Raw genomic sequence first — 26,694 nt, 5'->3', positions numbered from 1 at the left:
GTCTCATTGCTAGATGAGAAGGAGCTGGCAAAGATGCCCCCCAGAATGCAAAGATTCCGCCTATGCCTGATGAGGTTTGCCTACGAGATGGTATATGCCCAGGGAAACAAAACAAACAGCAGGCACACTTTTCAGGGCCACAGCGGAGCTTCCGTCAAAACAGGATGTCAATCTGATTGAGGACCTTGAAGCATGCTTGCAATTGACAAGGAGACACCTGCCAGTGATCGCAAATAAACTCCAATAGATTCGCCAAGAATAAATGTAAGATGAGAAGTGCGCCTGCATCCACGGTTACACAACAGAGACCAAGTGGTGGTGTCAGGAAAGCTTGGCTCAAACAACAAGAACACTTCACTGACATTGATGATTTCTTGGCTTACAATGAGTGGCTGTCATTTCAGTTTTCCTTTGGCCAGAGAACCTCCAAAAAATCCACCTGGACATCACCAAGTGCAGGGCATGGGCCCAATCCATGGTCTGGAGGCCAGGCATTTCCAGGGCAATTGAGGTCACGATATTGAACTGTCGGGCTTGTGCACTGCACCTGCAGGGCCAATTGGGAGCTCCTTATAGATTCAAATGTTTACAGCACAGAAGGAGGCCATTCGGCCCATCATTTTCACACCACTCAATAAGGGTCTGACTACACTAATCCCATTTTCCAGCGCTTGGCCCATAGTCCTGGAGGCTATGGCAACGCAAATGAATATCTAAATACTTCTTAAATGTTACAAGAATTTCTGACTCAACCGCCTTTTCAGGCAGTGAGTGCCAGACTCCCACCACCCTCTGGGTGAAAAGATTTCTCCTCAACTCCCCTCTGAGATTTAAGGTAAGAGGTAAAAGACTATGTCCCCTGGTTATTGACCTCTATACTAATGGAAAATATGCCTTCCTATCCACCCTATCTATGCCCCTCATAAGCTTATACACCTTTATCAGGTCCTCCCTCAACCTTCACTGCTCCAAGGAAAACAACCCCAGCCTATCAAATCTTTCCTCATAGCTCAGACCCTCCAGCCCAGGCAACATCCTGGTAAATCTCCTCTGCGCCCTCTCCAATGCAGTCACATCCTTCCTATAATGTGGTGACCAGAACTGCACACAGTACCCCAGCTGTGGCCTAACCAGCACAACCTCCTTGCTCTTGTATTCTTTGGCTCAGCTAATAAAGGCAAGTATCCCAAATGCCTTCTTAGCCACCTTATCTACCTGCGCTGCTACATTCAAGGATCTGTGGATATGCACACCAAGGTCCCTCTGATCTTAAGTACTTTCTAGGGCCCTATCATTCATAGTGTAATTCCTTGCCTTGTTAGCCCTCCCCAAGTGCATTACCTCACACTTTTCTGGGTTGAATTCCATTTGCCACTGCTCTGCCCACCTGACTAGTCCATTGATATCCTCCTGCAGTTTATGGTATCCTCCTCACTATTTACCATCGTACCAATTTTCGTGTCATCTGAGAACTTCTTGAGCATACCGCCTACATTTAAGTCTAAACCATTTATGTATACCACAAACAACAATGGCCATAGCACTGAGCCCTGTGGAACCACGCTGGAAACAGACTTCCAGTCACAGAAACATCCCTCTACCATCACCCTCTGCTTCCTACCTCTCAGCCAATTTTGGATCTAACGTGCCACTTTGCTTCAGGTCCCATGGGGTCTTACTTTCTTGACCAGTCTGCCACGAGGGACCTCACCAAAAGCCTTGCTAAAGTCCATGTAGACCATACCAAATGCATTACCCTCATCAATACTTCTGGTTACCTCCTGAAAAAATTCGATCAAATTTGTCAAACACAACCTTCCCTTAACAAATCCATGCTGACCATCCCTGATTAATCTGTGTCTCTCCAAGTGCAGATATATTCTGTCCCTCAGGATTCTTGCTAGTAACTTCCCCACCACCAAGGTTAGACTAACTGGTCTGTAATGTTCTGGTCTATCCCTTTTTTAACAATGGGACAACATTAGCAGTCCTCCAGTCCCCTGGCACCTCACCCGTGGCTAGAGAGGGTTTGAAAATTACTGCGAGGGCCCCTTATATCTCTTCCCTTGCCTCCCTCAACAGCCTAGGATACATCTCATCCAGACCTGCATATTTATCCACTTTTAAGGCCGCTAAACCCACTCGTACCTTTTCTCTTACGTTAATTTTCTCTAATATTTCACAGTCCTCCACCCTGATGTCCAAACCCGCGTTGTCCTTTTCCAATGTGAAGACTGATGCAAAGTATTCATGGAGGATTGTACCAATGTCTTCTGGGTCCACACACAGATTACCTCTGTGGTCCCTAATTGCCCCTAATCTTTCCCTAGTTATTCTTTTGCTCTTTATATATTTTTAAAAAAACCCTTAGGACTTTTCTTTATTCTACCCACAAATACTTTCTCATGCACTCTCTAAGCTTACCTAATTCCCTTTTTAAGTTCCCCCTGCACTTTTATACTCCTCTAGGGAGTCTGCTGTATTGAGCCCTTGGTATCTGCCATAAGCTTCTCTTTTTTTCTTAATCTTAAACTTTACGTCCCTTGACATCCAGGATTCTCTGGACTTGGTCCCCCACTTTGTCTTTATGGGAACATATTTGCTCTGTACACTTGCTATCTCCTCCTTGAATGCCTCCCACTGCTCTGACACAGTTTTATCTGCAAGTAGATGCTCCCAGTCCACTTGGGCCAAATCGTATCTCATCTTAGTAAAATTAGCCTTTCCCCAGTTAAGAACTTTTATTCCCAGCCCAACCTTATCCTTTTCCATAACTATCCTAAATCTAACTAAGTTATGGTCAATTTCTCCAAAATGCTCCCTTACTGAAATGCCTTCCACCTGCCCAGGCTCATTTCCAAATATTAGGTCCAAAGATGCCCCCTCCCTTCTACATCCTGGCTTAAAAAGCTTTCTGGGATGCAACTTATGAATTTTGCTCCGTCCCCACCTTGCACACTAAAACTATCCCAGTTATTCATACACAGTTCCCTACCAGGCTATGGGAGAGGCTGGGCATCAATTTATTTTCCTTCAACAGCAAATCATTTTTGATGGTGGTGGATTACTGTTCCAAATGGGTTGAAGTGAAGCAACTGTACACGACAACCATAGAGGCAGAATTTAAAGGACTGCAAGATGTTCGCAAGCCACAGAGTCCCGGATGAGATTGTGTCCAATAACAGCTCACAATTTTCAAATGAATACTTCACCCAATTTGCCATCACATTCAGCTTCCACCATTGTATGAGCTCTCCAAGATATCCACAGTCAAACTCGGAGGCAAATTAGGGCCCATGCTATTAAAGCCCTCAAAAAAATATGAAGACTTCCAAACATCACTGTTAACCCACAGATCCACCCTGTTACAATGTGACCTAGCCTCATCTGAACTCCTGATTGGGAGAAAATTCCGCACACAACTTCTGATCCTGCTAATGGGTTGGTAGTCAAGGATTCAGGACATCTAAGACAGAAAGCACTCCTACAGGCCGAAGCAGACCTCTGTCTACAACAAAAGGTACCAGACCAGAAACTTGCCACAACTATAAAAGGATGACAAGGTTTGAATTACAGACCTGTAGAGAGAGGGCATTATCATCCAGAAAGGCAATGACCAAGCCCAGTCAGACCTGTTTGGCACCCCCAGAGGGGACGGGCAGGAGAGGCAGGAGGAGCCTCCTCCACATCCCTCGAAGGGTCCTTACCGCTGTACAGTGGAGAGGAATTGAGGATAACACCCAGAAGCCAAAACAACCTCCGGTTCAACAAAGTATATCTGCATCAACAGAGCCTGCCATTCCCATGACAGCAATGCAAAGAAGATATGGAAGAGTTATAAGGCCTCCAGACCGCCTGACCCTATTAACTCAGAGAATTGAGGGGGTGGGGTCATAGTAATGATGTGATACATTGGGTGAACTGGGATAACTTGTAAATATTTGGATAAAGACACGGGTGGAGGTGTAGTATGAGTGTCCGGCACATAAAGACTCAACATGGGATTGAGTATAGTACCGCCCACACAGTGACATGTGAGAACACATGACCCACACCTAAGTGCCAGTGTAGAGTTGTACAAAGCCATGTGTAGCAGCAAGCATGGAGACAGCTCCTATCTTGGACCTTTACTGTACTTACACATATCATTTCTAGTAGTTAATAATTACTTACTGTTGAACTACCTAAGATTACAAATACCTTAATAAGATGCAGTAAACTACATCGTACACCTTACAACAAAGAAGAGCAAGAGAGACAGTGGGCCCCAAGGATATTGGATGTCACACTGGAGGAGATGGAAATGAGGAGAGATGTCCTATGCTCTTGGGGAAGGAGGTCTTCCAGGTACACTCAGAAGGCAGTGGGAATAGATGGCTATGGTGTTCATCCTCCTCCTGAGATTCCCACTGTCACAGAAGTCTATCTACAGTCAATTCGACTTATGACACGTGGCATCAAGAAATGGCTGAAGCGCACTGGATACAATAAAGGCTATGGGTTTCGACAATATCCCAGCTGTGGTGCTGAAGACCAGTGTTTCAAGCCCCACCTCTAGCCAAGCTATCCCAGCACAGCTACAGTAACACTGGCAACTACTCAATGTTACATAGCTAGATTGGAGAAGCTGCAGCTCATCTTGAAGAGAAGGTTGAGAGGAAATTTGATAGAGGTATTCAAAATCGTGAGGAGTCCGGACAGAATAGAAAGGGAGAAACTGTTCCCGTTGGTGGAAGAATCAAGAACCAAAGGACACAGATTTAAGGTGATTGGCAAAAGAAGCAGTGGCAACATGAGGAAAATCTTTTTTTACACAGCAAGTGATTAGGATCTGGAATCCACTGCCCGAGAGCGTGCTGAAGGCAGATTCAATTGAGGCCTTTAAAAAGGAGTTGGATAACTATCTGAAGAGGAAAGAATTGCAGAACTATGGGGATAAAACAGAGAAGCTGCTCTTTTGGAGAGCTGGTGCAGACATGATGGTTCAAGTGACCTCCTTCCGTGCTGTAATAATTCTCTGATCCTGATTCTGTCAAGGCCATGTGTCAAGCGCCTGAGGACCTGGATGCAGTGCTGCAAGAAGTTCAAATGACCTCACTTGAGTGGTCAAGGTCAGTGAATGCATCTTCAAATGCCATATTAGCAACTGCAACACTAGCCTAACATACTGGTCCATGCACAGACTCCTACTATTCATCTACCAACCATCTCTATTAATTGGGACTCATACATCGCATTCATTGCTTCACCTCACCTTCATACACTTGGTGCTGCCGCAAGCCTCAGAGCCATATCTCACAGCTTGCACACACTGCCAGCTATTCAACCATGACAGCCACAAGTCCCAAACATATTGTACTACACTCACTTAAGTGCTGTCTGAGGGCAGTGATGGGGCTGAATCAATTATATCAATTGTATCTCCATACCTAATCCTCCTTCACACTTCCCCACTTATCTCACACGGTCTTCTGATTTTTAAGCTGCAGTTGGTATAAGCTTGCACCTCTTACTTCACCCACTCCTCATCTAACCAGAACCTCTCTCCTTTCAGGTATCCTAGAACTGTAACCTGACCAAGGAGTGGAGGAACAGCAAGAAGACAGTGATGATGAAGAGGTATCATCACTCATTTCATTCTTACAGTCACCAGCTCAGACATTGACACTGTGCATTACTTATGAGTTCCCCAGAAGGCACACAAATTCTGCATCTATCAGACTTAGAAGAGTGCTTAAATAGGGCAGGCAACATGGCTGATGGATATGTAAATAAAAATGCTTGGTACATTGACAGGCCTGCTAGAAACCCTGCGGTCAATGTCAAGAAACATGGTGGAGTCTGGCACCAGTTTGGCACAGGGTTTGCAGAGAGTTTGGAGCCTATCATTTCCACCATGGAAGCGGTAGCCAACTCAGTTAGCACACTTGTAGACCAAACCATGTTGAGGCTAATGGGCAGACCAGGCATTAAAATATGAAAAATGAAAGTGCTGGAAAAAGCTCTGCAGATCTGGAAGCATCTGTGAAGAGAAACAAAATCAACATCCCTTGGAAACTAAGTCATATTGGACCTGAAACGTTAACTCTGTTTCTCTCTCCACAGATGCTGCCAGACCTGCTGAGTTTTTCCAGCACTTTCTGTTTTCATTTCAGATCTCCAGCATCCACAGAATTTTGCTATTATGTTAAAATAAAGTACTTGTTAATAAGGTAAACTATTGGGAAAAAACCAAGGTCATTCATGTTAAGATGAATGGAGTATGCCAGCTGGAAATTGTCAGTTGTTGGATGATATGAGGTTTCCATGATGATGGAAATACCTTCTCAGGGTAAGCTCCTTGAAAGGTTAATGAAGTGATAAATTCTGTCAGTCCACTGCATACGTGTACAACAGGGTGCTCCCAACATGTTTTTACCCAAATGTTCTCCTGAAGGTGCTGCCTCTTCTCTTCCATACACATCAGTCAATAAATTGCGACACCACGTAACTCAGCTGTGTACCATGGTGAGTAAAATTTCCACCAGTTTCCAATCTCCTGCCATAATCTCAGTAGAAACACCAGGGAAACGCTATAAATCATCATTAATGACATTTTTCTCTCCAATTTACCCGCAGGTTTTCTTTGCTAAAAACCTAATTTTCAAAGGTATAATAGAGTTTAATTTTTAGACATGAAGAGAATTATAACAAACATTGCTCACCTTGCCAGTCATATTCTACCAGCAGTAACTGTGTGAAAGGGGCGAGGGCAAACGTCAAGCCCATTCCTGATCGTGCAATGGCGTAGGCAGTCGCTAGTCTTTTTTTGAAGTACTTTGCATGCATCACAGTTGCTGCTTGATAGAGAAAAGCAAAGCCAATTCCTGCAAAAAATGTTCAAAGCTCAGTATTTGTGTTAACTTGTTTTCTCTGATCTCCCCAGTCACAGCTGAGAGAGAATATGAATGGCTTGTGTCAGGTGTCCAATAGCTGCTCTGAAACAGGCCACAGGGAATTGAGCAACAGTGGCTGTGGATTGAATCCTGTGCTCCGTCTGGTTTATTCACCCTATGGGGCCATCTCCTACAGAATAATGAGTCAGATCAGCAAACTTGTAAGTCAGGCATGTGTAAGCCTCCTAAATACGGGAATCCAACATATTCTCTCACATTTGCAGCTGAGCGGTTTTTGGAAATTTGGAAGAATTATTCTTCAATCATTGAACTTGTGTATCAAAATAGGAAAGTTCATTCATCACAATGAATAAAATCTCTACTGTGGTCATTGTTTCTGTAAATATTTCCACTTCTATTTCTCCCCCAGCTCTACTGATTCAGGCCTTTTAATCTTTAAATCACTTGTACATCCCAATAAAGTAAAACATTGTTTAATTTTAAAGATACTAATGCTTATATTATGAAGTTTCAACATCAGTTTTTTTTTAAAAATACATTCACGGGATGTGGGGATTATTGACAAGGCCAGCCTTGATTGCCCATATCTAGCTGTCCTCAACAAGGTGATGGTGAATCGCCTTCTTGAATACAACTGTGAGTATTGCTGAAAAGAGACATTTTTTAAAAATTCATTCAGGGGATGTGGGCATTGCTGTCTAGGCCAGCATTTATTGCCCATCCCTAATTGTCCCTGAAGAGGTGGTGGTGAGTGGCCTTTTCAAACTGCTGCAGTTTGCTGTTAGGGAGGGATTTTGACCCAATGACAGTGAAGGAATGGCGATATATTTACAAGTCAGGACGGTGAGTGGTTTGGAGGGGAACTTCCAGGTGGTAGTGTTCCCATTTATCTGCTGCCCTTGTCCTTCTGGATGGTAGTGGTTGTGGGTCTGGAAGGTGCTATCGAAGGAGTCTTGGTGAGTTTTTGCAGTGCATCTTGTAGATGGTACATACTGCTGCCACTGTTCGTTGGTGGTGGAGGGAATGAGTGTTTGTGGAAGGGGCGCCAATCAAGTGGGCTGCTTTGTCCTGGATGTTTTTGAGCTTCTTGAGTATTGATGGAGTTGCACTCATCCAGGCAAGTGGAGAGTTCCCCATCACACTCCTAACTTGTGCCTTGTGGTGGACAGGTTTTGGGGAGTCAGGAGGTGAGTTATTCACTGCAGGATTCCTAGCCTCTGACCTGCTCTTGTAGCCATAGTATTTATATGGCTGGCTCAGTTCAGTTTCTGGTCAATGGTAACCCCCAGGACGTTGACAATGGGGGATTCAGCGATTGTAATGCCATTGAATGTTTAGAGGCGATGGTTAGATCCTCTCTTGTTGGTGATGGTCACTGCCTCGCACTTGTGTGTCACAACTGCTACTTGCCACTTGTCAGCCTAAACCTGGGTATTGTCTAGGTCTCGCTGCATTTGGACATGGACTGCTTCAGTACCTGAGGAGTTGTGAATGGTGCTGAATATTGTGCGATTATCAATGAACATCTCCACGTGACCTTATGATGGAAGGAAGATCATTGATGAAGCAGCTGAAGATGGTTGGGCCTAGGACACTACCCTAAGGAACTCCTGCAGTGATATGCTGGAATGGAGATGATTGACCGCCAACAACCACAACCATCTTCCTTTGTGCTCAGTATGACTCCAACCAACGGAGAGTTTTCACCTTGATTCCCATTGACTCCAGTTTTGCTAGGGCTTCTTGATGCCATACTGAGCTTGATGTCAAGGGCAGTCACTCTCGCCTCACCTCTAGAGTTCAGCTCTTTTGTTCATGTTTGAACCAAGGCTGTAATGAGGTCAAGAGCTGAGTGACCCTGCCGGAACCCAAACTGAGAATTTGAAAAACCTTTTACTAGGGTCATGATTGATTGTGTAGGACCTCTCTCTGAGACTAAGAGTGGAAATCAGTACTTGCTGACAATAATGATGTGTCTACCAGGTTGTCTGAAACATTACAACAAAGAAAATTGTGAAGAGTTAACTAAAGTTCTTTTTACAAGATATGGGCCAGAATATTGGCGTTGACATGTGGGGGCAGGCCTGACACGTAAAATGACGCGAGACGACATCATGCGTGTGTCCCGACATCATTGCGCGTCATTTCGATATTGCATTCAGCGGGTGCACGGCGGAGGTGGTTGCGCACCCGCCGAACTCTCACAGGCCTATTAAGGCCATTAAGAAAGTAATTTACCTCCTTAACAACAGTGCCGGTCCAACCTTAAGGTTGGCAGGTAGGCGAAGAGCCCAAGTGGCCTTCGCGTTTTCCAGGAAACCTAATCCACAGGTGGGATGAGGTTTCCTGAAGGTTTTATAAAATTAATAATTTGGCAAACTTGACAAACATGTCCCAGCTCATGTGCCACTGTCACCATGAGGGGACAAGTTTAAATAATTTTAACTTAAATTTTTAAAAACTTTTAACATCTATTCAATCACCGTGAGGCAGGCCCTGGCTTCCCCTCCTCCCCCCGCCTGTACAGGTAGCGCTGAGCGCTATGGAACACATGGGCTGGCCTTAATTGGCCTGCCCGCGTAAAATGGCGCGCAGCCAATCGCGGGTGGTGATCAGCTCTGCACCCGCCTCCACCCGCTCCTACCCAGCCCACCTGACATAGGGAAACCATGGGATGATTCTTACCTAAGCAAAAATAATCAGATCAGGGTTCAAATTTTATGTCACAGCTGTTTAAGGAAGTAATGAACAATTTGGGGATAAAACAATTTAAGTCAACGGCTTATCATCTGAGCTACAAGGGGCTTTGGGAAGATGGCATCAAACTCTAAAAACTATGATGAGAATATACAGTCAGGATTATCCACAGGATTGGGATAAAGGAACTCCATTCTTGTTATTTGCTATTAGGGACGATCATAATGCATCGCCTGGTTTTAGTCCTTTCGAACTAGTTTATGGTCTTGAGGTAAGAAGACCACTGAAATTGATTTATTAGAAATTGGTGGGTCAAAACTCAGAAACTACTCTCCTGGATTACGTATCAAAATTCAGATAGAGATTGGACAGAGCGTGTGAGTTGGCTAGAGAACATTTAAAGATATCACAGCAAATGATGAAAGTGAAAGCAGACAGGAAAGCTACAGCTCGTAGTTTTGTTTCTGGAGAGGAAGTGCTATTTCTGTTACCAGTATTGGGTGATTCATTAAAGACAAGGTTTAGTGGGCTTTACAGGATTGAAAAGAAACTGAGTGAAGTAAATTATTTAAGAAATACTCCAGATAGAGAAAAAGCAGAGGTGTGGCTTGTAAGTATGCTTAAAAAGTACTTTGACAGGGAAGAAGACCAAAAGCAGGTGTTAGTGGTGATAGATAATGAGAAAGAAGTAGAAATACAGGATTCTGAAATTGATTTTCCTCTAAACAGATTGGATGATAGGGGGTACTTAAAAATTTAAATGTAATATTGAGTTACATTCCAGGCAAGTGTCAGAGTGATTTAGAAAAGCTATTGCGGTCACACAAAGATATTTGTGGAAATAAGCTGGGAAGGACAAATTTAGCTATACATGATGTGTCTGTAGAAGCTTCATCTTGCTAAGGCAACATACTTACAGATTAAATCCAGCAAAGTTATTACAAATACAGAAAAAAATTTGAATTCATGCTTCAAAATGATGTCATTGAGTCTAGTTGAAGTAACTGGACATTGCCAATTGTACTGCTACTGAAAGCAAATGGAACACAAAGCCAGTGTGTGGACTACAGGTGGGTGAATGTGGTGACACAAACGCATTCATATCCTATACCACAGTTGTAAGATGGTATTGAGAAAGTGGGACAATCAAGATTTATCACAAAGATTGACTTGCTACAAGGATATTGATGGCATCATTATCGGAGAGAGCAAAGGAGATATCAGCTTTTGTGATACCAGATGGGCTATATCAATTTAAAGTCATGCCATTTGGTATGAAGAATGCACCTGCAACATTTGAAAGACTGACGATCAAAGTAACCGAAGGTCTGAGCAATTGTGCCATTTATATTGACGATTTGAGAGTTTTCAGTCCTACACGGGAGGAGCATTTACAACATCTGGAAGAATTACTTACTCAATTACAAGGAGCTAATTTGATGATGAACTTTGGCTAAAAGTGAATTTGCAAAAGTGCAAGTTACATATCAAGGCCATGCCATCAGACATGGTAAGGTGGCTCCGAGAGATGTGAAAGTCAAGGCTATCATGAATTTGCCTACAACAAAACAAGAAGTTCTGAGATTTCTGAGCATGAGTGGGATTTATTGGAAATTTGTACCAAATTTTAGTAGTGTGGTTGCTCCACTGACTGAACTATTAAAAAAGAACAAGAAGCTTCAATGGACACAGGAGTGTCAGAAGTCATTTGACAGTTCGAAAACTATGTTAACTATGATACCAGTTTTGGCAGTACCCAATCACGCAAATCAATTTAAGTTGGCTGTTGACGCCAGTGTTATAGGCATTGGGGCTATACGTTTATAAGACAATGACACTGGAATTGAAAAACTGATAGGGTAATTTTCACAGAAGTTAAATGTACCACAGAGAAGATATTCAAAAATCGAAAAGGAGACTTTGGGTTTGGTGTTAGTGTTGCAGCATTTTGAAATTTATATGGCAAATAATTTGCCAGAAATGATTGTTTATACAGATCACAATCCTTTAAAGTTTCTGGACAAATGGCAATAATCTTTCAATGTTCCCTGGATTTGGGGGAGTTACCAGAGAATTGCAAACATTACGCCCTTGTTCAAAAAAGGTTGTAAAGATCTACCCTGCAATTACAGACCAGTCAGTTTAACACCGGTAGTGGGGAAACTTCTAGAAACAATTATTTGGGATAGAATTAATAGTCACATGGAAAAATTTGGATTGACAGGGAAGAGTCAACATGGATTTGTTAAAGGAAAATCATGTCTAACCAATTTGCTAGAGTTTTTTGAAGAGGCAACAGAGATGGTTGATGAGGGCAAGGCTATTGAAGTGGTGTATATGGACTTCCAAAAGGCATTTGATAGAGTACCACACAACAGAGTTGTGAGGATAGTTATAGATCATGGAATAAAAGGGACAGTAGCAACGTGGATACAAAATTGGCTGAAGGATGGGAAACAGGGTATTGGTTAATGGGTATTTTTCAGGCTGGAAGAAGGCTTGTAGTGGAGTTCCCTAGGGGTCAGTATTGGGACCTTTGCTGTTCCTGATGTATATAATTGATCTAGTTCTTGGTGTGCAGGGGACAATTTCAGAGTTCGTGGATGACATAAAACTTGGGAGAATTGTAAACTGTGAGGAGGACAGTGTAGAACTTCAAAAGGACATTGACACATTTGTGGAATGGGCAGATAGATGGCAGATGAAGTTCAACGTGGAGAAGTGTGAGGTGATACACTTTGTTACAAAGAACATGGAGAGACAGCATAAAATAAAGGATACTATCCTAAAGGGTGTGCAGGAGCAGAGAAACGTGGGTGTATATGTACGTAAATCATTGAAGGTGGCAGGACAGGTAGAGAGCTGTTTCCAAAGCATACAGTATTCTAGGTTTCATTACTAGGGGCATAGAGTAGAAGAGCAGGGAGGTTATGATGAACTTATATAAGAGACTGGTTAGACCTCGGCTGAGTATTGTGTACAGTTCTAGGAAGGATGTGAACACATTGGAGAGAGTGCAGATGAGCTTTATGAGAATAGTTCCAGGGATGAGACACTTCAGTTATGAGGAAAGATTGGAGAAGTTGGGACTGTTTTCCTTGGAGAGGAGAAGACTAGGAGAAGCCTTGATAGAAGTTTTCAAAATAATGAGGGGCCTGGACAGAGTAGATAGGGGGTAACTGTTCCCATTCGTAAACGAATCGAGAACCAGAGGGCACAGTTTTAAAGTGTTTTCCAAAAGGAGAAAATGCGAGGTGAGAAAAAAACTTTTTCACACAGCGAGTGATTAGGGTTTGGAATGCACTGCCTGGAAGCATGGCGGATGTAGGTTCAATTGAGGCATTCAAGAGGGCATTGGATGATTATCTAAATAGAAACAATGTACAAGGTTACGGGGAAAAGACAGGAGATCGATACTGAGTTAAAATGCTCACAGAGAGCCGGTGCAGACACGATGGGCTGAATGACCTCCTTCCACATCATAACAATTCTGTGATTCTGTAAAACTGAGACAGAAGTGCAAGGCTATTCAGATGGAGTTTATTACTGCAACCATTTAATCTACCGATTATACGTGTTGCTGGATGAGAAAATCTGATTATCAAGGGCTTAAAGCTTAAAGGGAAAATTGGACATTTAAAAACCTGGACTCTGAACTGGAATGATTTCTGTTGATGTGAAGAATTTGTATATATATTATGTTATTGCATGAGTCTGGTAATTTAATAGTGTAGGCATATAGACAAGTATAGAAGATAGTATAAGATGGGTTAATAGAAATGAAACCATCTTTTTAAATTATGGTGGTTCATTTTTTTAATAAGGAGGGGGCTGTCAGGGAGATATAATAATTCTCATAATGTTCTTGGAATTTATTGTAAAATAGAGTAATAGTGGGATAAGTGTGTGTCTGTGTGTGTGAGACTTAATTGGATTAAAGGCAGCTGGTCTGAAGGCTTTGATGTAAACATGGTAAACATGGGGGAAGTTTAGAATGAAAGGTGTAAAAGTACATTTGGGTTTTTAAATAAACCAGACTAGATTGTTTTCAAAAGAGGGGTGAAATGTGTCACCTAGCCAGGTGAAGTTTAGAAACGGTGGGCAGAATTTTGCCCTTGTTGGGTGGGCTCTGCAGGGGTGGTCAGGAAGCCAAACCTGCGATCGGGGCCGGATCGCAATTTTATGCTGGTGGGCCAACTAAGGCCCGCCCAGCATGAAACGTGAGAAGCAGAACTCATCACTGCCTGTGCAGGCGGGAGAGGAGGGCGAGCACGAACTTCACGCATGCGCGTGAGTGTGTGCTTGAAAATCTCCCCGAGGCACAGGGAGATGAACAATTTTCAAAAAAAAAATTTTAAAAACGTGATAAAACATGTTCCCTCATATAACTCTGACACATAAGCAGGGACATTTTATAAATGAATTGAAAAATGTTTTATTTTCTGTTGGAAACCTCTACCAACCTGTGGTTGAAGTTTCCTAAAAAGTGCAAAAGGTGCTTGGCATTTTCTCCTGCCTGTCAACCATAAGGACGGGCAGCGAAAAATTTAAGTTAATTATCTCTTTAATGGCCTTATTGGGCCTTCTAATTGTCGGTGGGTGCGTCCGCCGACCTAAACATCAAGCGACTATGCGTTGATGTCAGGAAGCTTTCCCGATGTCAATGCGCGTCATTTAACGCTCGAGGGGTTCGGGCACATGCCTGTCCAAGGTAAAACTTTTGCCAATGTGTTTACTTTTTCTAAAGATTACTGGTAAAAATCCGTGCTATGAGATGTTTTATCATCAGGAAGATAAAGTCCAAAAACATAGTGAAACAATGGGAATTTGCATTCAAAGGGGAAAATATGTATAAAGGAGTGAAGGCTGTGTGTAAGGGAAGGCATTTTAAGATCTGACAAGCATCTATGCCTCAAGCTGCTGTCTTCACAACTGCACGCAGAACTATAGCTGTGGCCTAGGCAGCGTTATTCGCACTTGGAACATTACCTCCCTGCTCCTATATTCTATTCCTTGGCTAATAAAGGCAAGTATGGCTTTTAATTTACTTAATTAATTGAATTTAAATTCCTCAGCTGCAATCGGGGAATTTTAACTCATTCTTCTGGACTACTAGTCTAGTTACACAACCAGTTCACTACCTTGGTTTGGAGCAATTGTGACCCAGAATAGCTGTGGAAACAAACACAGAACCAACCTTTTATGACAACAAAATGGCAAACTATACAAGATAGCTGGTGTGGAAAATTGAAACCTAGGAATGTTTGATGGGGACAACATAGAGGGAGCTTTACTCTGTATCCAAACGGTGTTGCATCTGCCCTCGAGTATTTGATGGTTACACCTGACATAAACATCCCTACTTGATGAACACAACATTTACAATAATAAGGAAAGGATTTGTGGTGATGACTGAGTATCACAGAATCACAGAATCTCAACAGCACAGAAGGAGGCCATTTGGCTCATTATGTCTGCACTGGCTCTCCAAATGAGCTTTATGACATAGTGCCATTGCCCTGCCTTTTCCTCGTATCCCTGTACCATGTTTCTATTCAAATATTCATCTAATGTCCTCTTGAGTGCCTCGATTGAACCTGCCTCCACCACACTTCCAGTGCATTCCAGACCCAAACTACTCATTGTGAAAAAGTTTTTTCTCATATCACATTTGCTTCTTTTGCAAATCATTTCAAATCTGTGCCCTCTCGTTTTTCATCCTTTTAATGAATGGGAATAGTTTCTCCCTATCTACTCTGTCCAGCCCCCTTATGACTTTGAACATCCCTATCAAATCTCCTCTCAACTGCCTTCCCTCCAGGGAGAACAGTCCCAGCCTTTCCAATCTATCCTCATAGCTGAAGTTTCTCATCCCTGGGACCATTCTTGTAAACCTCTTTTGCACTCTTTCCAATGTGTTCACATCCTCCCTATAATATGGTGCCCAGACCTGTACACAATATTCCAGCTGAGATCTGATGAGCGCCTTATATAAATTCAGCATAACCTCCTTGCTCTTTTACTGTATGCCCCTATTAATAAAACCCAGGATACTGTATGCTTTATTAACTGCTTTTTCCACCCGTCCTGCTACCGTCAATGATCTATGCACACATATAGCCAAGTTTTTCTGCTCCTGAACCCCCTTCAAAATTTCACCCCTTATTTGATATTGTCTGTCCATGTTCTTCCTACCAAAATGCATCACCTCACACCTCTCCGCATTGAACTTCATCTGCCACCTATCTGCCCACTCCACCAACTTGTCTATGTCCTCTTCAAGTTTCACATCATCCTCCTCGCAGTTCACAACACTCCCAAGTGTCATATCATCTGCAAACTTTGAAACCGTCCCCTGCACACCAAGATCTAGATCATTTATATATATCAGGAACAGCAAGGATCCCAATACCGACCCCTCGGGAACTCCACTACAAACCTTCCTCCAGCCAGAAAAATATCCTTTGACCATTACTCTCTGCTTCCTATTTTTCAGCTAATTTTGTATCTGCATTGCTACTGTCCTTTTTATTCCATGATCAATGATTTTTCTCACAAGTCAGTTGTGTGGTATTGTGTCCAATGCCTTTTCAAAGTCCACGCCCACCACATCAACAGCATTAATTTCATCAACCTTTTCTGTTACCTTTTCAAAAAACTCCAGCAATTTAGTTAAACACAATTTTCCCTTTAGAAATCCATGCTGGCTCTTCCTTATTAACCCATGTTTTTTCCATGTGACTACTAATTCAATCCCAAATAATTGTTTCTAGAATCTTGTCCGAAGTTAAACTGACTGGTCTGTAGTCGCTGGGCTTATTCTTAAAACCTTTTTTGAACAAGGGCTTAATGTTTGCAATTCTCCAGTCCTCTGGCACCACCCCTGAGTCTAGGGAAGATTATGGCCAGTGCTCCTGCAATTTCTACGCTCACTTCCTTCAGTATCCTTGAATGCATCTCATCCGGTCCCGGTGCCTTGTCAACTTTAAGTGCCAACAGCCTATTTAACACTTCCTGCTTATCAATTTTGAACCCTCCTAATGACAGAGTTTCCTTGTCTGGTCCCATGGCCTGGGTAGCATCTACCTCCTTGGTAAAGACTGATGCAAAATATTCATTTAATACCTCAGCCGTGGTCCCGTCGTCCATGTGTAAATTTTCCCCTTAATATTGTGAAAAAAAGACTTTTTTGTGGAAATTTTCATCTTGCACTCGTCAGGCCAACTCACAAGAAAATGCCAATGTCAGGGGAAACAAATTTATACTGTATGAGAAGAGAGGGTGCTGATTGGTTTGCCAATGGACTCTGATTGGTAGAGGCAATGCCATGGGGAATATACCAGGTGATAGTGACTGACAGTTAACTGCAAGCATTGTTTGAAATTTAAACCAGGCAACTTGACTCTGATTGATCAAGTCATTGTCCTGGGGAATGAACCAGTGAATGGCTGTCACTTATTTTGCTTAGCTGAAACAGACACAGTGTGTGTATATATTTTCTTCTGTCTGCAAAGAACAGGGCCCTGTAATATATGTAGCTTCCAGTACACACAAATGCACCATACTGTGAGCCTGACTGAATCTTAAATTGGTTGTCAGCATAATTCTTAGCACATTGAGCATTACTTAGAAAATGTCCAAACATGGAATCACATCTAATGTTGGACACTGTGTTTTGAGTTTTGCACGCACGGGCTGGTTAGGAAGGTCTGTATCTTACCCATTGTGAACAGCAGCTGGGACACGCTGATTGATATGACCCACCAGTCTTTGGGACAGTAGGCCTACATGCCTAGCGTCACACTGGCATTGAAACTCATATACCATCTTGTACATTTGTGTGATAAGCAGAATATCTTTTTGGCTTGACAGCAGCATCCTGTTAATGGCAAGTACCACTCATGTTGCTACTGCATGGTAACAGCATGAAACAGCTAGCTTCACCTATTCCTCAAATTTTTGAGATACTTTGCCCTTCCAGGGTAATCTGAGGTAGGCTGGGCACTTTTCAGGGCCAGAGGTGACAGCCTTAGTTCATGAGTTTGTGCAATATACAGCACAAAATGATCTGATCAGGGTAGCTAGGATGACTTCACTGGTCAATACACATGTTGGGATTCGTAGTTCCACTTGCTATAAGATTGGTTTTATTGGCAACATCATAAATAGGGCCTAAGCCATTTGCTCACCATGCAAGCTTGATGCTGAAATAGGCAGATCAAAGCCATCCTGTGAGATAATGGCTGCCCTGATCAGATCATTTTGCGTTGCATATCACACAAACTCATGAACAGGTCCAAGGCTGTCACTTTCAGCCCTGAATAGTACCCAATCGATCTCAGATTACCCTGGAAGGCCAAGGTATCTCAAAAATTTGAGCAACAGGTGAAGTTAGCTGTTTCACGCTGCTACTATGCAGTAGCAACACAAGTGGTATTCACCACTAACAGGATGCTGCCATCAAGCCAAAAAGATGTTCTGCCTATCACACAAATGAGTAATTTGGTATATGAATTTCAGTGCCAGTGTGATGCATATATGTAGTGTGATGCTAGGTATGTAGTCCGTATGTCCCAAAGACTGGCAGATTGATTCAAACAGCATGTCCCTTCCACTGTTCGCAACAGGCAAGGAAAAGACTGTACCCAACCAGCCCATGCTTGCCAAACTCAAAACACAGTGTCCAACATTAGATGCAATTCCATAGATAAAAACAAAAAAACTGCGGATGCTGGAAATTCAAAACAAAAACGGAATTACCTGGAAAAACTCAGCAGGTCTGGCAGCATCGGCGGAGAAGAAAAGAGTTGACGTTTCGAGTCCTCATGACCCTTCGAAAGAACTCAGTTCTGTCGAAGGGTCATGAGGACTCGAAACGTCAACTCTTTTCTTCTCCGCCGATGCTGCCAGACCTGCTGAGTTTTTCCAGGTAATTCTGTTTTTGTTTTAGATGCAGTTCCATGTTGGACAACATTTGCTAACTAATGCTCTGTGCTAAGGATTACGTTGACAACCAGTTTAAGATTGTCAGTTGGGCTCACAATGTGGTGCATTAGCGAGTACTTGAAGTTACATACATTAATACACAGGGCCCTGTTCTTTGCAGACAGAAAGAACATATATATATATTTCACCTGTTTGAGCCAAACAAAAAAAGTGACAGCCATTCACTGGCTCATTCCCCAGGGCAATGTCTTGACCAGAGTCAAGCTGCCTGATTTGAATTTCAAACAATACTTGGAAGTTAACTGCCAGTCACCATCAACTGGTGCATCCCCCAAGGCAACACCTCGAACTGAGGCCAACTGCCAACCAATCAGCATTCTCTTCTTATACAGGATAAATTTGTTGCTTCCCCTGATATTGGCATTTTCTTGTGAATTGTCCTGATGAATGCAAGACAAAAGCTTTGACAAAAATGTATTTTTTTTTTTCAACAATACTCAAGTTCTGTACTACCAAACGATTATCCCCTTAATAGCTTAAAAAATATCAAATCACCACATAACCTTCTAACTTTCAGGGATTACAACCCCCAGTTTGTGTCTTATCTCCTCCTATGTTAACCCTTGGAGACCAGGTATCATTCTGGTATATCTATACTACACTCCCTCCAAGGCCAATAAGGTATGGTGTCCAGAACTGCTCACAGTATTCCATCGTGGTTCAACCAGGGCTTTGTATAGCTGCAACTTAACTTTTACACTCTTATATACCAGCCCTCTAGGTAAAAGACCCAGGATTCATTTAACCTTTTGATTGCTTTCTATATTTGTTTATGATATTTTAATGATCTATGTAACAGGACCTCCAAGTCTCTTTGGATTTCCACTGTTTACAGTTTTTCACCGTTTATAAATTATTCTGATCTATCTTCTGTGGGTCCAAAGTGAATGACTACACTCTTGTCTACATTGAAATCCATTTGCCACAATTTTGTCATTCCACTTTATGAATATCTTTTTGAAATTATATGCTTCGATCTACTCTGCTTATAGTGCCACCTATTTTTGTGTTACCGACAAACTTAGATATGTGCCTTTCTATCCCATCATTTAAATCATTTATACATGCAGTGAATATCTGAGGCCCTAACACAAATCCCTGTGGGCATCACTCTTCATAGTTGGCCATTAAAGTACCTTACCCATTGTCCCTACTCTGTCTCCTGTCACTCCACCAATTCCTGAACCAAGTTAATGATTTGCCTTTAATTCCATGAGCTTCAACTTTAGCTAACAGTATCTTATGAGGAACTTTATCAAATGGCTCTGCAAGTCCATGTAAATATACATACTTATAAGACATTCCCCTGGCCACTACTTTAGTCAACACTTCAAAAATTAAATCAGGCTCGTCATCCTTAAAAATCCATCCTGGCTGTCTCTCATCAGCTGAAAATTTTCAGGTTTTTCAGTCACTTTATCCTTAATTAAGGACTCTAGTACTTTCCAGAAGACAGATGTTAGGCTAACTGGTTTATAAATCTCTGTTTTTGTTCACTTTTTAATGTCATTATTTTCTTCATTATTGTTATTGTGGTTAGGTTAATTTTGGTGAGTCCCTGTGTCTTATTCAGTCCGTTTTGTTTCCTTGGGATGTCAGGCATGCTATCCTTTTTCTCTACTAAATACTGTAGGATTGGAATCATTCAACATTTCCTCACTTTCATTTACAATATCACTATTATCAGTTTTCAAGGGGTTCACATTGCTCCTGACCACCCTCTTATTCCTCATAGTTTGATTTTGAAATCCCTTGCAAGTTTTACATACAAACTAGGAGCAGAAGTTGGTCACTCAGCCCTTCAAGCCTGCTCTGCCATTCAATAAGATCATGGCTGATCTGACTGTAACCTCCTGCTTACCCTGATAATCCTTCATCCCTTTGATCTTCATGAATCTATCTACCTCTGCCTTGAAAAAACTCAAAGACTCTGCTTCCACTGCCTTTTGAAGAAGGGAGTTCCAAAGATTCAGAGAAAATTTCTTCTCACCTCTCTTAAATGGGTGACCCCTTATTTTTAAACAGTGGCCACTAGTTCTAGATTCTCCCACAAGAAGAAACATTCTCTCCACATCCACCCTTTCAAGACCTCTCAGGTTCTTATATGTTTCAGTGAAGTTGCCTCTTAGTCTTCTAAACTTCAGCAGATGCAATACTGTACACAGTACTCCAGATCTGGTCTCACCAGTGTCCTGTACAACTGAATCATAACCTCACTACTTGTGTACTCTACTTCCTCTTTGTAGCCCTTACTTTCTGTTTTGTCATCTTTTGTTGCTCTTTGTATCTTTCTCTGAACCAGGATTTGTGCTATTTTTTGCAGTTTTGTATGCTTTTTCATTTAGTTTTATGTTGTCTCTTAGCACTTTAGTCATACGTGGCTGTTTTATTGGTAAGTAGAACTCTTGCTCCTTATGGGTATAAACTGGCTTTCTATTACATTAAATTATTTTTGGACACCTCCCACTGGCTTTTGTTGTTTTAATAAATTTGCCTAGTTTACTATGGACAGTCTCTGTCTTATCAGATTGAAGTCAACCTTACATCAAATCCCACTGTGGCCTTGCTCCTCCCTACCTCTAATCTCTTCTAGTCCACACCTTCTGCGGTCTCTGCGTACTCTAATTCTGGATTCTTGAGCATTCCCGATTTTAATTGCTCCAACATTGGTGGCCTTGTCTTCAGCTGCCTGGACCTTAAGGTCCAGAATTCCCTCCCTACACCTCTCTGCCTTTCTACCTCTCTTTCCTCTTTTAAGATGCTCCTTAAAACCTACTTCTTTGATTAAGCTTTTGGCCATCTGTCCTAATATTGCTTTGTGTGGTTCGGTGCCAAATTTTGCTTTATAACCCTCCTGTGAAGTGCCTTGGGACATTACTTTAAAGGTGCTATACAAGTACAAGTTGTTGTTTACGGTTTATCCAGGGCATTTTCTGGAAAGAGACTTCTTCTCATGGATTCAATAAGGTTGAGGTGTAAATGAAAACATTTATTTCTACAAATGGGTTTATTAATTTAAATTCCATAACAATATTGAGATTATTACTTGATTGTTTTGAATATTCAGCTACTGAAGAATCCCTGAAATTATGGAGTAGTCATTCTAAAACTTAATTAAGGTCATTGTATGTAGAGCACCTTTCAAAAGCAGAACTAACATTTCTTACCAACTACAGCACCAAGGGACACATAAAGGAAGAGGATACTGGTAGCCAGGATGCTAATAAGAAATCCACCGCTCACAAGGGCAGCCCCGAGAATTGAAGTCCATCGATCCCCTAGCTTTCCGCAGGTGATTGAAGCAATCGGACCTGAAGAAGGTAAATCTGATTAAACATTCAATATTTCTTTATTGTTTTAAAAATAAATATTTTTTTCTTCCATTTGGAAGAATTGGTCTAAAATGTAACCGAAAATGTGAAGTCCTGTGGTATACCTCATGTACTAACAGATTCTTCATGCTGTCAGTAAATGGAGGGAGAGAATGGATAGAAGGAAAGTTGAAAATTGGAAGTGGAGTTGAGAGAAAACTGAAACTTCAGTTAAAAGTAAAAACTTTTGGGAGGCTTTGAAAACCGGTAGGACAATGGCAGGGCATAGGGATTTGGGGAGGGAGTTTAGGGGGAATGGTGGATGATAACTGAAAGATTGGCTACTCAGATGAAGCAAAGCATGGTGAGAACAAGTAAATTAGTGTCAAGAGAAGACAGAATGCAAGTAGGGATATATGGTTACAGATCACTAAGGAATGTGGAGAGGGCATAAACGGTATTGAGGGTAAAGATCTAAAATCAAATTGCTACACTATCAGAGGTTAGGGTAACGGGTTCAGGCCTTTGTCAGGGTTGGGATGTGAGTTGTAGGACTTGAAATACAACTAGGAAAAATAAGAAAGTGGGGGAAGTTGATGAAGCTCAGGATGGAGGCATAGAATCATAGAATGGTTACAGCACAGAAGGAGGCCATTCCACCCGTCATATCTGTGATGGCTTTCTGCAAGAGCAACTCACTTAGTCCCACTCCTCTGGTTTTAGTAACAGAACCAACATGAGGAAGGAAATTCAGCTTAGAGGTCAAACAGCTCGCTCAGCTTCTAGATCTCTAGGCTTCATTTAAGGTGTCATTCAAGGACATTTTGCTGCATTCAGGACCTGGGATGGCAAAAGACAATCACACTATCTTTGAATTTTCCAAGATGGAGTTGGAAGAAATTTGGGCTCATCCTTGTCTGAATAATTGATAGGCAGTCAATGAATGTGGCAATAACCCTGGGATTGATAGAAAGTTAAAACTGGGATGTCATTCAACATGTGTGTGTAAACAAGAATCTTACTTCCTGGTGCTATCATCAATTTAAATCACAGAATCACAGAATTTTAATGACACAGGAGGCCATTCAGCCCATTGTGTCTGCACCAGCTCTCCAAATGACCGAGTGCCATTACCCTGCCTTTTCCCCGAACCCTCACACATTATTTGAATAGAAACAATCATCTAATTGAACCTGTCTCCACCACACATCCAGGCAGTGCATTCCATGGAGAAGAAGAATGAGGCACAATGGTGTGGGCAAAGAAGAGAACGTATTGGATAGATGTACAAGTAAATTCAGGGCTCTGTGTGCCAGGTGGAGTGTCATTCAACAGGAGCTTTGATCAGGGATAGTCCTACAACTTCAGAGAACCATTTCTCCAACATGGGTTGTCATTGTGAAAGGCTTCTCACTAGCAGTGCAAGATCACTGAATAAACCCTGTAATCTTTTTGGTGCAACAGTTAAGTTGGAACCAGGAGACCAAAGTTCATTATGAGAGATTGCCAAGGTTAGACTTTGTGGGATGAGTGGCTGATACTGTATTTAGGCATTGGAGAAGTTAAGAAGGATGAGAAGAGGGAATCATGAAATGGACCTGTGCAGGCTCTGTCTTCCTAGGCAATCCTTCCGGATAGGAGGATGACTTGCTTCCACTATGATTTAATGGATTCTGGGATGGCTGATAAGTCCAGTGAGTGATCTGCAGACTCTGCCACATACGGGGCAGATGATGCTTGGAGGGTTGGATAGAGGAGTTGTTTGGAGGTTTGTGCACTCTCTCCAACACCTCAACTTCACCTCTGCATGTCCTCAATGAAGTCTCTCAATGCTTTTGGTGCCTTCCCAAATGAACCTTCAGCCTTTTGGTTGGTCACAAGCCATGGACTCCTGTGAATTGGTTTTACCTCTTCAGGAATGCTTTTGGGAACATCCCTAAAGTGTTTGCACTGTCCTCCTGGGAGTCTCCTTGTGTGACCAAGTTCTGAGGAGAGCAGTTGTTTTAGGAATCTAGTTTCAGGCATATGGACAACATGCTGTGCCCACTGAAGCTAATTTTGAGGGATTAATGCCTGAACACTGGGCATCTTGGCTTGGGTGAGGAAGATGCTACTGAACCACCTTTCTTGCCACTGGACCAGACATAATCTTTACTGTCCGGCAAATTGAATAAATATGCAAGGAACCGCACCAACCACTGTACATGGCCACCTTTGACCTCACAAAAGCCTTTGATTCTGTCAAGCGCGAAGGCTTATAGAGTATTTCCCTCCAATTTGCTGCCATCAGAAACTTGTCCCCATCCTCTGCCTACTCCACAAAGCTGTGATCCTCATTAATGGAACCACCTAACTCAGTGAAGACTGTGTCATCGCACCAATCCTTTTTTCCATCATCCTTGCTGCAACAATGCTCACCTCCAGCAAATTACCCATTGGCGCAGAGGTAATTTATAGAACAGATGGGAAGCTATTCAACCTATGCTATTTTCAATCCAAAAAACAGCATTTAGAAATGCATCATATAATCAAGCAGGGTCAGCATGGCTTCATGAAGGGGAAATCATGCCTGACAAATTTATTAGAATTCTTCGAGGAGGTAACAAGCAGGATAGATAAAGAGAAACCAGTAGATGTAATATATTTGGATTTCCAAAAGGCATTCAATAAGGTACTACATATAAGGCTACTTAATAAGATGAGAGCCCATGATGTTGGTGGTAGTATATTAACATGGATAGAGGATTAGCTAGCTAATGGAAGACAGAGTGTTGGGATAAGGGGGGCATTTTCAGAATGGTAACCTGTAACTAGTGGAGTGCCACAGGGATCAGCGCTGGGGCCACAATGATTTACAATATATGTTAATGACTTGGTTGAGGGAAGTGAATGTACCATCGCCAAGTTTGTGGATGACACAGAAATAGGTGGGAAGGCAAGTGGTGAGGATGACACAAAAAGTTGACAGAGGGATATAGACAGGTTAAGTGAGTGGGCAAAAACTTGGAAGATGGAATATAATGTGGGAAAATGTGAGGTTATGCACTTTGCCAGAGAGAATAGAGGAGCTGAATATTATTTAAATTAAGAAAGACTTCAGAAAGCTGCAGCACAGAGGGATTTTGGAATCCTCATGAATGAATCACCAAAAGCTAGCATACAAGTTCAGCAGGCAATAGGGAAGGCAAATGAAATGTTGGCCTTTATTTCAAAGGGAATGGAATATAAAAATAGGGAAGTCTTGCTAAAACTATACAAGGCACTGGTTAGACCACACCTAGAGTACTGTGAATAGTTTTGGTCCCCTTATCTAAGGAAAGACATAATGGCACTGGAGGCAGTCCAGAGAAGGTTCACTTGGTTGATTCCGGGTATGGAGGAATTTTCTTATGAGGCAGGGTTGAGTAGGTTGGGCCTATACTCATTGAAGTTCAGAAGAATGAGAGGCGACCTTATTGAAACATATAAGATCTTTAGGGGGCTTAACAGATGCTGAGAGGTTGTTTCCCTTTGTGGGAAAGTCTAGGACCAGAGGGCATAATCTCAGAGTGAGGGGTCGCCCACTTAAGGCAGAGATGAGGAGGAATTTCTCCTCTCAGGTATGAATCTGTGGAATTCTTTATCATAGATGGCTATGGAGGCTGGGTCATTAAGTATATTCAAGGCGGAGATAGACAGATTTTTTAATCAGTAAGAGAATCAAGGGTTATAGGGAAAAGGCAGGAAGGTGGAGTTGAGGATTATCAGATCAGCCATGATCTCATTGAATGGCAGAGCAGACTCGATGGGCCAAGTGGCCTACTTCTGCTCCTACATCTTTTGGACTTATGGTCACTCCAACTTTAGTCATTGAGCTTCAGTCTGCAGATGATGCTTGTGTGCACTCACTCAGAAACTGAGCTCCAGGTCATTGTCAACTCCTCCGATGCAGGCTTTGTGTTGAGGGTGGGGCAACAGTTAATCACGAAGAGGATGGAATATGATTATTAGTCAATGATATTTTCCAATACTTTTGAAAGAAAGTGAAAGTCGGAAATCGGCTGATAAATGGAGAGGATGGAATTTAATAACAAAGTAGAGATAGCACTAAAGAATAGTAATGTTGGTGAGATGGGACTCAGGTGAAAGGCCATTGACCTGAAACATTAACTCTTTCCACAGATGCTGCCAGACTGGCTGAGTTTTTCCAGCTTTTTCTATTTTTATTATCCAAGATGAAGAAGTTGGGGAATCAGTGATGGGGTGGAAGGGATAAAAGCAGCAGGTGGTGAACTTCATAGACAAGATGGGTTTAGTGAGTTGTGGGAGAAAGTATGGGGAGAAAGTGTAGATTATGATCGAGTGGGATTTTGAGATGGTGTAGTGTGCTAGGTGGGGGGGCTGATGGAAGATTAGAGGGAACGACTTGAAGTTGAAGGGGCCAGGCAGGGTTTGAGAAAGTAGAGGCAGTTATACAGATGACTTTGATTCTTTGAACTCAAGAACAGAATAAATTTCTTCCATTCAACATTCAAAGTGACAAACGAGAATGTAGTGGAGGGGTATTAGAGGAAACAGTTGGTAAAGGAAAGCATGGAGTTGTTCCTGCTCACTGAGAATATCAGGTAAATTTAGATGAGGAAATGATCTGATGGTGAACAGCCAGCTATGTTACTTGCTCTGTGTTTGAGTTGAGCCAAGGAGAGGAAAGGTGAAGATGGTGAAGATCTTTTGCAAGATTCAGGTTCAGCGAGTTTCTCATCAAAGGATAAGAAGTCCTTCAGTTTTGACCTCATGGTTGCCAA

The 26,694-nt window shown here is 42.2% G+C and overlaps 1 protein-coding gene across 1 annotated transcript in view; it reads right to left on the bottom strand.

Annotated features, from left to right (window-relative positions):
• slc16a4 (solute carrier family 16 member 4) overlaps positions 1-26,694 on the bottom strand; it is a 129,526-nt gene that overhangs the window by 42,674 nt on the left and 60,158 nt on the right. Inside the window, exons 4-5 of the mRNA XM_041196100.1 lie at positions 21,767-21,910; positions 6,705-6,866 (exon numbers count right to left, since the gene is read on the bottom strand). Coding sequence (XP_041052034.1) covers positions 6,705-6,866; positions 21,767-21,910 — 306 coding nt within the window. The remainder of the gene's footprint in view (positions 1-6,704; positions 6,867-21,766; positions 21,911-26,694) is intronic.

Source organism: Carcharodon carcharias, chromosome 9 (genome assembly GCF_017639515.1).
Source record: "Carcharodon carcharias isolate sCarCar2 chromosome 9, sCarCar2.pri, whole genome shotgun sequence".
NCBI classification, from domain to species: Eukaryota; Metazoa; Chordata; class Chondrichthyes; order Lamniformes; family Lamnidae; genus Carcharodon; species Carcharodon carcharias.
Note: the sequence above shows the minus strand (reverse complement) of the source record. Positions and strands in the feature narration are given on the sequence as shown.